Source organism: Gorilla gorilla, chromosome 6 (genome assembly GCF_029281585.2).
Source record: "Gorilla gorilla gorilla isolate KB3781 chromosome 6, NHGRI_mGorGor1-v2.1_pri, whole genome shotgun sequence".
NCBI lineage: Eukaryota > Metazoa > Chordata > Mammalia > Primates > Hominidae > Gorilla > Gorilla gorilla.
Window position 1 is genome coordinate 88,046,406 of NC_073230.2, and position 14,670 is coordinate 88,061,075.

General features: G+C 52.3%; 1 protein-coding gene across 1 annotated transcript in view; it reads right to left on the reverse strand.

Moving 5' to 3' along the window:
- The window catches only part of ZAN (zonadhesin), a 61,905-nt gene extending 47,279 nt beyond the window's left edge, over nt 1-14,626 (reverse strand). The window contains 14 exon segments of the mRNA XM_031013066.2: nt 186-270; nt 556-827; nt 3,005-3,151; nt 3,258-3,336; nt 3,833-3,920; nt 4,672-4,675; nt 4,770-4,934; nt 10,153-10,227; nt 10,230-10,304; nt 11,414-11,501; nt 11,683-11,954; nt 12,134-12,280; nt 12,993-13,045; nt 14,574-14,626. Of these exon segments, the coding sequence (XP_030868926.2) occupies nt 186-270; nt 556-827; nt 3,005-3,151; nt 3,258-3,336; nt 3,833-3,920; nt 4,672-4,675; nt 4,770-4,934; nt 10,153-10,227; nt 10,230-10,304; nt 11,414-11,501; nt 11,683-11,954; nt 12,134-12,280; nt 12,993-13,045; nt 14,574-14,626 (1,603 nt within the window).
- Nucleotides 14,627-14,670: the final 44 nt, after the last annotated feature.

Below are 14,670 nucleotides of genomic sequence, written 5' to 3' on the forward strand. Positions count from 1 at the left end.
CACCCAGGCAAACATCTTGAAGTGCAGGGGAAGGAGAGGTGTGTTGAAGATGGAAAACAAAGCCAGCTGGGTGAGAATTCGGGCTCCAGGGAGGACTCACATTTTAAGCAGTTCATAGAGAGAACTCCGGGGAATGGTGACCTCAGGGCACTGCCCCCTTCCTGGAGCCTGGGCTTTGGTCTTACCTGGACAAGTCCCAGGATTGATCAAGATGAAACCCATAGCAACCACAGAGGCCGTGTTGCTTCCCTGGATGGCCTTGAAAATCAGCTAAAGGCGACAAGGGAGAGAGACGGAGAGAGAAACAAAAATGAATCTCCAGCAATTCTGTGATTCCGCTGGGCATAGAATCTGTTCTCTGACAAAATATCGCCTTGTTCCAGCCTCAACAGTCCAGCCCCATCCCGGCCCCTTTCTCACTTTCTGTGACACGAAGTTCCCCTTTTCTCGGCTCTCTTTCCAGCTTTCCACCTCTTCAGCACTGGTGGCACCCCCAGATTCCAGGCATTGGCCCTCTCAGCTCACACAGACAGGACCCCCGCCTCCGTCTCTCACCTGCATGGGCTGTTGGTGTCCTGAGGGGACGGTGATGGAGGTGTTCTGCCAGTAAGGGCGCTGAGACCCCACGCGTTTCCAGAGAGGAATCGGGGGACTCCCCGCAGGACTTCCCAGGAGGAGTTCGAGCATAGTACCCTCCCCAAGGCCATACATGTGGTATGCGAACTCCACGCAGATGTCACCTGGGGCGCAGAAGGGCCGGCTCACCAGTCTGACTGACTGGCCTGCCTGGGAGAACTTGTCAGCCTCAAGGTAGATATAGTGACCCCCTAGGCAAAGGAAGGGAACAGGCAAGATAAGAAGCCTGCACAGGACATGCCAACTGCTGCTTTAGCAAAGCTTTGCTTTCTGAACGGGAATCTGAGCAAACACTCAAATTCCCCAGGTCGTAGCATTATTTTTTCTGCTCATTTTAGACATCTAACTAAAGAAGGTGGGGTCACAAAGAAAGGGAAAAGCGGCCAGGCACGGTGGCTCATGCCTGTAATCCCAGCACTTTGGGAGGCCGAGGCTGGCGGATCACGAGGTCAAGAGATCAAGGCCATCCTGGCCAACATGGTGAAACCCCGTCTCCACTAAAAATACAAAAAATTAGCTAGGCGTGGTGGCCCGTGCCTGTAGTCCCAGCTACTCGGGAGTCTGAGGCAGGAGAATTGCTTGAACTCCGGAGGTGGAGGTTGCAGTGAGCCGAGATCACGTCACTGCACTCCAGCCTGGCAACAGAGCAAGACTCCACCTCAAAAAAGAAAAAAAGGGAAAAGCAAACCAGCAACCTAGATTACATTCATTAATGTCGTGTGTGTGTGTGTGTGCATGTGTGTGTGTGTGTGTGTGTATTGTTTTTTTGAGATGGAGTCTCGCTCTGTTGCCCAGGCTGGAGTGCAGTGACACGATCTCAGCTCACTACAACCTCCACCTCCCAGGTTCAAGCGATTGTCCTGCCTCAGCCTCCCAAGTAGCTGGGATTACAGGTGTGTACCACCATGTCTGGCTAATTTTTGTGTTTTTAGTAGAGGTGGGGTTTCACCATGTTGGCCAGGCTAGTCTCGAACTTTCGGCCTCAAGTGATCCACCCGTCTCAGCCTCCCAAAGCATTGGGATTACAGGTGTGAGCCACTGCACCCCGCCCTCATTATTGTCTTTTTAAAAAATTATTTCTTTATATATATATATGTGTGTGTGTGTATATATATGTGTGTATATATATGTGTGTATATATGTGTGTGTGTGTATATATATATATATATATATATTTTTTTTTTTTTTTTTTTTTTTTTGAGACGGAGTCTCACTCTGTCACCCAGGCTGGAGTACAGTGGCGTGATCTCGGCTCACTGCAAGCTCTGCCTCCCAGGCTCACGCCATTCTCCTGCCTCAGCCTCCCGAGTAGCTGGGACTACAGGCGCCCACCACCACGCCTGGCTAATTTTTTGTATTTTTAGTAGGGACGGGGTTTCACCATGTTAGCCAGGATGGTCTCAATCTCCTGACCTTGTGATCCGCCCTCCTTGGCCTACCAAAGTGCTGGGATTATAGGTGTGAGCCACCGCGCCCAGCCTCTTTTTATATATTTTTAAGACAGAATCTTACTCTGTTGCCCCGGATGGAGTGCAGTGGTGCAATCTCAGCTCACTGCAGTCTCCACCTCCTGGGGTCAGGCAGTTCTCCTGCCTCAGCCTCCTGAGTAGCTGGGACTACAGGTGCATGCCACCACTCCCGGCTAATTTTTACATTTTTTTTAGTGGAGTCAGGGTTTCACTATGTTGCCCAGCTGGTCTCGAACTCCTGACCTCAAGTGATCCACCTGCCTCGGCCTCCCAAAGTGCTGGAATTAAAGGCGTGAGCCAGCATGCCTGGCCTATTTTTTTATTTTTATTTTTTAGAGACAAGGTCTTGCTCTGTTGCCCAGGCTGGAGTGCACTGGTTCAATCATAGCTCACTGCAGCCTTGACTTCTGACCTCAAGCGATCCTCCCACATCAGCCTCGCAAGTAGGTGGGACCACAAGCACACACCACCACATCTAGCTAATCAAAAAAAAATTTTTTTTTCTAGAGATGGGGTTCTCACTATGTTGCCCAGGCTGAGCTCAGACTCCTGGGCTCAAGCAATCTTCCCGTCTCGGCCTCCCAAAGTGCTGGAATTGCAGGCATGAGCCACTCATAAACGTCTAGACTGAAAATGAGGTGGTGGGTTTTGAAGCCTTGGGCTCCATGAAGTGAGATGCCTGGGTTTTCTCAGGATTTCAGTGACCCCCCCCGCCCTGAGAATCTTTAAGTTACTCTACTATCTCCACAATTCCAGTACCATGGCAACTTCCGAAAAAACACCTGTGGACTGACTTCCCACTGCCTGAAACAACGTCTCCCATCAGTCATAGCAGCCAGCCCGCTACCTGGGAGCAGACTGAGTGACTTCTTGGCGTGAGCGCTCCTCAATCTCCTCACCTGCATTAGGGAAACCTCCCGCAGGGCCCATGCCATGGACGGGTCCATTTTTATGTCCGAGGGCCCAGTGTCCACCATCCCCGGAAGTCTGGACCCAGTCACAGAAGGGATGGGCGTTGTCTTCAAAGTCACACTGAGGAAAACCCTCTGGGGGATCAAAATAGGATATTTGAGCAAGTTGAGTGACGCTCTCCAGCCCTCCCCCAGCCCACCCCGGATTCTGAGAGATCCGGGCCCCAGGGCCTGCTCTCACCCCCACAAGGAGCAATGCTGGTTGCATCAACTGCCACAGCTGGCTCTGGGGTCTTTCCAAAAACGCCTACCACAGCAAACTGGAGAGAAAGGGAGATGGGGCAGGAGTGAGCACACAGCCCACACCCCCAAGCCCCTGATCTGACTCGACTCCATTCCAGGACCCAGAATCCCTACTCCCTGTGCCCAGACCCTCAATTCAGTTCTTTCTTTCTTTTTTTTTTTTTTTTCAGAGTCTTGCTCTATTGCCCAGGCTGGAGTACAGCGGTGTGATCATAGCTCACTGCAGCCTTGACCTCCAGGGCTCAAGTGATCCTCCCACCTCAGCCTCCCTAGTAGCTGGGACTACAGGCACACATCACTGTGCCCGCCTAATTTTTGTATTTTTTTGTAGAGATGGGGTCTTTCTATGTTGCCCAGGCTGGTCTTGAACTCCTGTCCTGAAGCGATCCTCCCTCCTCAGCCTCCCAAAGTATTGGGAATACAGGCATGAGCCACAGCACCAGGCCCCTCAATTTATTTCAACATTGGGTGTGCCTACCATGTGCAAGGACCTGACCCCTTGCTTCTCTGTACCTGTATCCGTCCCACGGCTGTGTAATTGACAGAAACAGCCTGCCAGTTGGGCCCAGGTTGTCCTGAGAAGAGAGTGTGTTTCCAGATACTCCTTGCAGTGAAAGGAATTGGAAGGAGAAGTGAGCTTAAGGGGACTGGGAAACGACTTTGAACTATACCTAGGAGGATGAGGAGCAGAGGGCATAGTTGGGGACGATTACCACCAAATGAAAGCACAATCTTCTTTTTTATTTTACTTATTAATTATTTTTTTGAGATGGAGTATTGCTCTGTTGCCCAGGCTGGAGTGCAGTGGCACTATCTTGGCTCACTGCAACTTCTGTCTCCCAGGTTCAAGCGATTCTCCTGCCTCAGCCTATTGAGTAGCTGAGATTACAGGCGTGTGCCACCACACCTGGCTAATTTTTGTATTTTTAGTAGAGACAAGGTTTCTCTATGTTGGCCAGGCTGGTCTCGAACTCCTGACCTCAGGTGATCCACCAGCCTCACCCTCCCGAAGTGCTAGGATTACAAGCATAAGCCACCGTGCCAGGCCAGCACAACTTTCTTTTTTATTTGAGACGGAGTCTTGCTCTGTCACCAGGCCGGAGTGCAGTGGCGCGATCTCGGCTCACTGCAACCTCCGCCTCCCGGGTTCAAGCGATTCTCCTGCCTCAGCCTCCCGTGTAGCTGGGACTACAGGCAGCTAATTTTTGTATTTTTAGTATGGACAGGGTTTCACCATGTTAGCCAGTATGGTCTCGATCTCCTGACCTCGTGATCCGCCCGCCTCGGCCTCCCAAAGTGCCCTCCCAGCCATGATTTCCACTTCATGGAATAGTCTCGCACATATTCCAGACCTCCCTAGACCCTGAGGGATGCCCCATGTTTCCCCATCAAGCCAACCCCGGGAGATGCGCCCAGGTCAGTGTAAATCCCATTAATTCTCCGCTCTAACCCAAGACTGAAGCATAAATGTGGAGGGATGCACCAGGAGACTGGCCCCAGAGGATGTAGTGGAAGGAAAAGCTCAGACAGCCAGAGGACAGGCTCACGGGGCTCAGGAGGACAGCTTTCTGCCCAGGTCTTGCATTCTTGGGGTCCAGGAGCATGTATCGGCCACCTGTGAAGCAAAAGGCCAGGGAACTGGGGTGGATGGAATTGAGGGAAGATGGCAGCAGAGATAGGGCCCTGAGGAGGCTGTGGACTTGTCTCTGGGGAGCCCCAACAGCAGCCTAGAGTCAGGCAGCACCGAGGTGGTCCTATCCCAACTGACTGAGGTCTTCAACTTTTCCTAGAAATGCTTGGGCTGGGTAAGGACCCGGCACTGCCATTGGAAGCGCCGGACACCTTCTCCAAAGCAGCAACTAGAACTTTGACCTTTGGGTGCTAACTCTTTGTTGTTGATGTTTTGTTTTTGTTTTTGAGACAGTCTCACTCTGTCGCCCAGTCTGGAGTGCAGTGGCGCAATCATGGCTCTCATGGTTCACTGCAGACTCAACCTCCCCGGGCTCAGGTGATCCTCCCGCCTCAGCCTCCTTAAGTAGCTGGGACTACAGGTGTGCGCCACCACGCTCTGCTAATTTTTGCATTTTTTTTGAAAAGATAGGGTTTCACCACATTGCCCAGGCTGGCCTTGAACTCCTAGGTTCAAATGATCCACGCACCTTGGCTTCCCAAAGTGCTGGGATTACAGACATGAGCCACCACATCTGGCCTGGGTGCTAACTCTTAAGGTCCACTAGAGTCATAGCCTGTTCCTTTTCTTTTTTCCTTTTTCTTTTTTGAGACAGGGTATGGCTCTGTTGCCCAGGCTAAAGTGCAGTGGCACAGGTCTCAAACTCCTAGGCTCAAGCAATCCTTTTGCCACAGCCTCCCGAGTAGCTGGGACTCCAGGTGCGGACCTGGAGCCCGCCCAGCTAATTTTTTTTTTTTTAAGAGATGGGCGGTCTCACGATTTTGCCCAGGCTGGTCTTGAACTCCTGGCCTCAAGCAATCCTCCCGCCTTGGCCTCCCAAAGTGCTGGGATTACAGGCTTGAGCCACTACACCCGATTGCCTCTTCCTTTTCTTTACCCGCTGGACATAACCTATTCACACAAACTGGTGAGAGATACAGCGGCTCTGACACAGAGGAGCAAGAGGCAAACCCCCTCTCACCCAACACCACCTCGGCCCCCAGCTCAGACAGCCAATCAGCGTGGACCTCGCTAGGTGACGCAACTGGTAGCGAAAAAGAAAATGTAAGCGGCTGCCAGCTCGTGGGGAGCGCGCTCGCGTGCGTGCTCACGCCCGAGTCCAAGGGAGTCTTGCCTGGCGCGCGCTCACTCCTGCGGAAGGTGGGATCCTGAGCGGCAGCGAAGAGGCTGGAATGGCGGGAATGGGCGGGAGGAAGGAGAAGAAAGGAAACAACTGGGAAGGAAGAGGGAAGGGAAAGGAAAGGAAGTGGGAAAATGGTGAAAGAGAAATCAAGGAGACGGGCTGGCGCGGTGGCTCACGCCTGTAATCCCAGCACTTTGGGAGACCGAGGCGGGCGGATCACCTGAGGTCAGGGGTTCTAGACCAGCTTGGCCAACATGGCGAAATCCCGTCTCTACTAAAAGTACAAAAATTAGCCGGGCGTGGTGGCGGGCATCTGTAATCCCAGCTACTCGGGAGGCTGAGGCAGGAGAATCGCTTAAACCCGGGAGGCGGAGGTTGCAGTGAGCTGAGATCGCGTCACCCCACTCCAGCCTGGGCGACAGAACGAGACTGTCTCAAAAAACAAACAAACAAACAAACAACAACAACAACAACAACAAAAAACCAAGGAGACCTATGAGAAACAGAAGAGGAGAAATGGGAGAAAAAGAAGTGAAAGGTGAAGAAAATATAAGGAAGCGAGCAAGATGGAAAAGGAAAGGGAAAGAAAGGAAAAATAAAAAGCCAATCAGCATTTACTGAAGCTGCTGGGCGCGGTACACGGTGCTAAATGCTGAGAGGTTGCAGAGAGGGCTGGTCGGCTTTCAGTGAAGGTGGGGCCAGGGCTTCTTAAGGCCTTATTTATTTATGTATTTATTTATTTATTTATTTATTTTTATTGAGACAGAGTCTCACTCTGTTGCCCAGGCTGGAGTGCAGTGGCGCTATCTCGGCTCACTGCAACCTCCGCCTCCCGGGTTCAAACAATTCTCCTGCCTCAGCCTCCCGAGTGTTGGGATTACAGGCGCACACCACCAAGCCCAGCTAATTTTTTGTATTTTTAGTAGAGATGGGTTTCGCTATGTTGGCCAGGCTGGTCTCAGACTCCTGACCTCTGGTGATCCACCTGCCTCCGCCTCCCAAAGTGCTGGGATTACAGGCATGAGCCACCACACCTGGCCAGGGCCCTTCTAGAAGACAAAGTTTAGGCAGCAGGAAAGATCAGAGACAAGAGTGCAGGAGTCTGAGTGGACACTGATGGAGTGGAGAGAGGAAAAGATAGGGAAAAACAGAAAAGAAAATACGGCAGAGGCAGGAGGATCACTTGAGGCCAGGAGTCCGAGACCAGCCTGGGCAACATAGCAAGACCCCATCTTTACAAATAAAGAAAATAAAATAAAGTGTGGAAATGGTAAAGTGGAAGGGAGGAAATGGATTGAGAAAGGATAAGTATTAAGGGAAAAGAAGAACAAAGAGATATAGGCCGGGCGTGGCAGCTCACACCTGTACTTCAAGCACTTTGGGAGGCCGAAGCAGGAAGATGGCTTGAGGCCCAGAGTTTGAGACCAGCCTGGGCAATGTAGCAAGACCCCATCTCTATTTTTATTTATTTATTTATTTTGAGACACAATCTCACTCTGTCGCCCAGGCTGGAGTGCAGTAGTGCGATCACAGCTCACTGCCACCTCCACCTCCCAGGCTCAATCAATCCTCCCACATCAGCCTCCCGAGTATCTGGGACTACAGGTGTGTGCCACCACACTGGGCTAATTTTTGTATTTTTTGTAGAGACAAGATCTCACTATATGTTCCAGGCTGGTCTTGAACTCCTGGCCTCAAGTGATCTGCCCACCTCGGCCTCCCAAAGTGCTGGGATTACAGGCATGAGCTACTGCACCTGGCCTAGTTTTTAAAAACATTTTTTTAAATTCAAAAATAAGAATTATAAACTCAGGAAATTAGGGAGCAGAACCCTCTATGCTTGACCTACAGTGCTTGGCTCAGTGAGGGGTTGAAATGTGGGCTGTGTGAGAAGATTAAGAGAGAAAGTGAATGTCGTGTGAGAGAGAAAAGGAAGGAGTCAACAGTAGAAAGAGAAAGAAGCTCAGCTGAGTGCACAGGGAGGTGGTGGAAAGAAGCTAGGGATAGACTTGGGTGCATAGAAAGAAAGAATATCAGCCAGGCATGGTGGCTTACGCTTGTAATCCCAGCATTTTGGGAGGCCAAGTGGGTGGATCACGAGGTCAGAAGATCGAGACCACCCTGACCAACATGGTGAAACCCCATCTCTACTAAAAATACAAAAAATTAACTGGGCATGGTGACGCACGCCTGTAATCCCAGCTACTCGGGAGGCTAAGGCAGGAGAATCGCTTGAACCCGGAAGGCAGAGGTTGCAGTGAGCCGAGATCGTGCCATTGCACTCCAGCCTGGCAACAGCAAGATTCTGTCTCAAAAAAAAAAAAGAAAGAAAAAGAAAGAGTGTCGCCTGGATTTTTGCAAAAGCCTCCTAAACAGCCTCTCTGCATCGACCCTTGCCTATTCTCCTCAGTGGATTCTCAACAGAAAAAAAATCCTTAAAAAATAAGTCAGATCAAGTCACTGCTCAAAATCCTGCAAAGGCTCCCCATTCACACAGAATAGGAAAGCCACAGTCCTGACAACGGCCTTCAAGGCTCTATGTGATCTGCCTCTCCTGTGGATCTCAGGTCACCCTCTTCATGCTGGCCACATGGCTCTTCGCTGTGCCTTCTTCCCTCCTTCCCCGACAGCCCCACTGCTACCTCAGGACCTTTGCACAGCTGGCCCCTCAGCCTGGAATGTCCTCTGCTACTACCTCACCTTTTTCAAGTTCGTGCTCAAATGTGTCCTGAATGTGACCTACTCTGACCAGCCTATTTAAAATTGATAACTCGCCCAGGCACAGTGGCTCAACGCCTATAATCCCAGCACTTTGGGAGGCCGAGGTGGCCGGATCACCTGAGGTCAGCAGGTCAAGACCAGCCTGGCCAACGTGGCGAAACCCCGTCTCTACTAAAAACACAAAAATTAGCTGGGCGTGGTGGTGTACACCTGTAGTCCCAGTTACTTAGCAGGCTGAGGTAGGAGAATCAATTGAACCTGGGCAGCGGAGCTTGCAGTGAGCCGAGATAGAGCCACTGCACTCCAGCATGGGAGACAGGGCGAGACTCTGTCTCCAAAATAAATAAATAAATAATTGATAACTCACAGCGGGGCACAGTGGCTCACGCCTGTAATCCCAGCGCTTTGGGAGGCCGAAGTGGGCGGATCACTTGAGGTGATCCTCCCGTCTCAGCTTCCCAAAGCGCTGGGATTACAGGCGTGAGCCAGTGCACTTGGCTCCAAACTTGTTTGACTTTTTATTTTCCCAGTGGCATCGCTCACTTTATAACTATATTTACTTTGTGTCGATAACTGCCCCCCCCGCTACCACACCCTACTCTTCCTTGTCTGTTTTCTGCACTGGTGTATTTTAAGTGCCTAGGACAGCACCTGGCATAGTGTAGGTGCTCAGTATTTCTTGAATGAATGAAGAATGAAAGGGGCCAGAGGCAATGGCTCACGCTGTAATCCCAGCATTTGGGAGGCTGAGGCAGGTGGACCACTTGAGGTCCGGAGTTCGAGACCAGCCTGGCCAACATGGTGAAACCCTGTCTGTACCAAAAATACAAAAATTAGCCGGGCATGGTGGTGCACGCCTGCAGTCTCAGCCACTTGGGAGGTTGAGGCAGGAGAATTGCTTAAACCCAGGAGGCAGAGGTTGCAGTGAGCAGAGATCACGCCACTGCACTCCAGACTGGGTGACAGAACGAGACTCTGCCTCAAAAAAAAAAAAAGAAAAAGAAGAAGAAGGAGAAGGAGAGGGAGAAGGGGAAGGAGAAGAAGAAGAAGAGGAAGAGGAAGAAGAAGAAGAGCCACAGAAAGGAGATGAGGAGCTGGCTGTATTGGGTCTGCCAGGTAGAGCTTGTAGGGCGGTGGTGGGGGAGGCTGGCTGGGTGCTTGAAATCAGCTTCTTGCGTGAAACTTGAGCTGGTAAGAGGCTTGAAGCTGTAGGTGTTCATGACAGACCGTCCCAGGGCAATTATCGTAGGGTGCTTGGTGCCCAGAAAGTCAAGGGACAGAAGCATGGCCGCTACTCACTACCAGGGCTGGAGAAGTCGCCATCAGGCCCCACGCCTGGCTTTCCTGATGACCCTTTCTTCTGAGTCCACTTGGCCCGGAGGCAGTTGGGATCCAGGTCCAGTCACAGAGGTCATTTGGAATGTCAAAGCTGCATGTTTGCATCATACAGACTGAGAGGAAAGAAAGAAGGGAAGATATAATGTTTTCTTCTTTTTTAGAGACAGGGTCTCTGTCACCCAGGCTAGAGTACAGTGGTGTGATCATAGCTCACTGCGGCCTCAAACTCCTGGACTCAAGCGATCCTCCCACCTCAACCTCTCAAGTAGCTAGGACTACAGGTGTGCGCCACCATGCCGAGCTAATTTTTAAAAAGTTTTTGGCGCGGTGACTTAACTCCTGTAATCCCAGCATTTTGGGAGGCTGAGGTGAGTGGATCACCCGAGGTCAGGAGTTCTAGAACAGCCTTGCCAACACAATGAAACCCCGGCTCTACTAAACATACAAAAATTAGCTAGGCATGGTGGTGGGCACCTGTAATCCCAGCTACTTGGGAGACTGAGGCAGGAGAATCGTTTGAACCCAAGAGGCAGAAGTTGCAGTGAGCCGAGATCGTGCCACTGCACTCCAGCCTGGGTGACAAGAGTGAAATTCCGTCTCAAATAAATAAATAAATAAATAAATTCTTTTGTAGAGATGGGGGTCTCCTTATGTTGCCCAGGCTGATCTCAAACTCCTGGCCTCACACCATCCTCCCACCTTGGCCTCCCAAGGTGCTGGGATTACAGGCCTGAGCCACTGTGCTGGGCCGAGACCTCTCTTTAGGCACGGCTGCTTCCAGAGTCAAAGCCCTAATAGCTCTACCTGGCAGACCCAATACAGCCAGCTCCTCATCTCCTTTCTCATTCTTCTTTTTTTTTTTTTTTGAGACGGAGTCTCACTCCATCGCCAAGGCTGGAGTGCAGTGGCACGATCTCGGCTCACTGCAAGCTCCACCTCCCAGGTTCACGCCATTCTCCTGCCTCAGCCTCCCAAGTAGCTGGGACTACAGGTGCCCGCCACTGCGCCTGGCTAATTTTCTGTATTTTTAGTAGAGACGGGGCTTCACTGTGTTGGCCAGAATGGTCTCGATCTCTTGACCTTGTGATCTGCCAGCCTCGGCCTCCCAAAGTGCTGGGATTACAGGCATGAGCCACCGCGCCCGCCCTGGATCCTCTTCTTGTTGTGCAAGGGCGGAGAGAAAAGGGTCCGAGGGCAGGCGGGAGGAGGGACAGGGACTCACCGCGATTACAGGAGCCCCAGCGGATAGAGAGGGCGTCCAGGGCGATGTCCAGGTAGGCAGTGCTACCCCGTGTTCCCTCAAACATCAGCTGCAAGAGGATAAGGGGACCCCAACCCCATGAGCCCCTCAGCCAGGCCTCCTGGCTCCTAGTTTTCTTCCTGAATTCAGATGGCTTGGCCCCCACAATCCCTTTTTGCCACACCCCCACCCTCAGGCTCTCCAACACCCAGACTCCCCCCCGAGGTCCTACAATTTGTCCCCGGCCTTACCCGGGTGGGCAGGGTGAACCCTGCGGGCACAGTGACGGTGGTGAGCATCCAGGAGGGTCTCTGGGTGTTCCAGTGTTTCCAGAGCACATCGGGGCGGCGGCCCTCTTCACCCGAGAGCAGCAGCAGCCTGAGCTGGGCGCCCCAAGACAGCCCGAACATGTGGTAGGCAAAGTGCACACAGAGGGGGCCTTGCTCCCATAGGTAGGGGCTGAGCAGGCGGGCCACTCCCCCATGGTGGAAGCTGTTCGATTCCATATGCAGATAGCTGCCCTCTGGGGGAGGCAGAGCCCAAGACACTGAGGCCCAGCCACCTCTGAGGGCTGCCCCCACCCATCCCCTTCTCAGAGCCCAGGCATCCAGGTTTGGCTGCCTCCCTTCTCTCTCCATCTAGCCACTCCCGCCTCCCAGCCACCTCCCTGCTCATGGTCCCCTGGAAACCATAGCCCCTCACCTCCGTTAGGGTACCCCCCGGGAGCCCCAGTGGAGCCGGTGGGAGAGGGCCTACTGGCTCGAACCCAGTCTCCATTGTCTGCGGACACTTGGGACCAGTCACAGAGGGGTTTGGCGTCATCCTCAAAATCACACTGGGTGAGGACATCTAGGAAGAATGGGTCACTGTGAGGTTTCAGAGAGGGCAGGGGCAGGGCCCAGAGCCACACTGGGAGATGGAAGTAGCAAGATTGCTACACTTAGAGAAAGCTGCCATGAAATCAGCCGGGTGTGGTGGCGCACACCTATAGTCCCAGCTACTGGGGAGGCTGAGGCAAGAGAATCGCTTGAACCCAGGAGGCGGACTTTGCAGTGAGTCAAGATCGCGCCACTGCACTCCAGCCTGAGGGACAGAGGGAGACTCCATCTCAAAAGAAAAGAAAAAGAAAGCTGTTGCAAAGCCTTGGGGTCCAGAGCAGAAATTGCTCGTCTGTTTTTTTGTGGAGATGGAGTCTTACTATGTTGCCCAGGCTGCTCTCAAACTCCTGGCCTCAAGCCATCCTCCCACCTTGGCCTCCCCAAGTGTTGGGATTACAGGTGTGAGCCACAGCACCCGGCCCAGAGCAGAGATTTGAAAGAGAGAATCTTTTAGGAGAAATTCGGGGCTGGGAGAGTGGACAGAATGACAAGGTACGGGGTCATAAACTGAGGTTGGAGGGCTGGACTTGGCCTGGCGGGACACATTTTGTAGTCCTGGCTGATGCCCGGAGGGGACTGGAGGTGGCTGCTCCCGCTAGGAACTCAGGAACTGGCGTTCTGGTGGCAGAATGTGGGTTCGGAGGAGGGAGGAGAAATCTTAGCACTCCTGGTTTCCAACTCACAGTTGTCCCTAGAGCTGCGAACGACCAGCTTCTGGTCCGGAGGCTTCTCTTTCCTTGGGGGTGGTTTGAAGAAAGCAAAAATGCAACTCTTGTCATTATCAAGAATTATAAGACTCAGTGACTGTGAGCTTTCTGAGTGGTCACGTAAGGATGATCAGTGTTTATGCAGTGAATGTGTCTGACTTGACTTTTTTTCTTTTTTTCTTTTTTTCTTTTTTTCTTTTTTTTTTCCAGCACCCAGGCTAGAGTGCAGTGGTACAATCACAGCTCACTGCAGCCTCAAACCTCTGGGCTCCAGCAATCCTCCCACCTCAACCTCCCCAGTAGCTGGGACTACAGGAGCATGACACCACGCCCAGCTAATTTATTTTTATTTTTTATAGAGATGGGGTCTTTCTATGTTGCACAGGCTGGTCATGACCTCCTGGCCTTATGCAATCCTCCCACTTTGGCCTCCCAAAGTGCTGGGATTACAGGTGGGAGCCACTGTGCTCAGCCCTCTGTTTTTTGTTGTTGTTGAAGTTCTACTTGTTCAAATTCTCCCAAACACACTGCAGGACACCAAGACATCCATCATTTCTTTTTTTTTTTTCTTTTGAGATGGAGTTTTGCTCTTGTTGCCCAGGCTGGAGTGCAGTGGTGCAATTTCAGCTCACTGCAATCTCTGCCTCCCGGGTTCAAGTGACTCTCCTGCCTCAGCCTCCCAAGTAGCTGGGATTACAGGCATGCACCACCATGCCTGGCTAATTTTATATTTTTAGTAGAGACAGGGTTTCACCATGTTGGTCAGGCTGGTCTCAACACCTGACCTCAGGTGATCTGCCTGCCTCGGCCTCCCAAAGTGCTGGGATTACAGGGGTGAGCCACCGCGCTTGGCCTGTCATCCATCATTTCTTTGCTGCCTCGTACTTAAGTCTCTCTCATCGGCTGGGTCCACCCTGGGTCTTGTCCGTTTCCTGAGGGCCTGACCCCTCAATCCTTCTCTCCTAGGCTTAGATCTGTCTTCCAGCTCTGCACCTCCTCCGCCCCTTCTCACATTGTAGCCCTGTCCTGCTCCCAGAACCCACCCCTTAATTCCAGGCTCTGGGGCTGTGCAGCTCTCCGCGTTCCTGTTCAGCAGTCAAGGTCAACCCATTTCCATCCCACCGGGTTTCCCCCTTCCTCTCCAGGTCTTTTTTTTTTTTGAGATGGAGTCTCGCTCTGTCATCCAGGCTGGAGTGCAATGGCATGATCTCAGCTCACTGCAAACTCCGCCTCCCAGGTTCAAGCAATTCTTCTGCCTCAGCCTCCTGGGTAGCTGGGACTACAGGTGCACACCACCACGCCTGGCTAATCTTTTGTATTTTTAGTAGAGACGAGGTTTCACCATGTTGGCCAGGATGGTCTCGATCTCCTGACCTCGTGATCTGCCCACCTCAGCCTCCCAAAGTGCTGGGATTACAGGCATGAGCCACCGTGCCTGGCCTCTCTCCAGATCTTTTGTAGTTAGCCTGCTCGCCCCCTCCAGCTCTGTCCTTCCATAGTCCTTACAGCCACCCTCAGCTGACCCTGGTTTATCATTACTCCCTGGGCCCAGCTTACCTGAAAAGGGCAGCCCCCACCAGCAGCAGCAGAGTCCAGACTGGAGGAACCATGAGGACCCTCAGTGGTGGCTCCCAGGGGAGAGGGGAAGGGCACA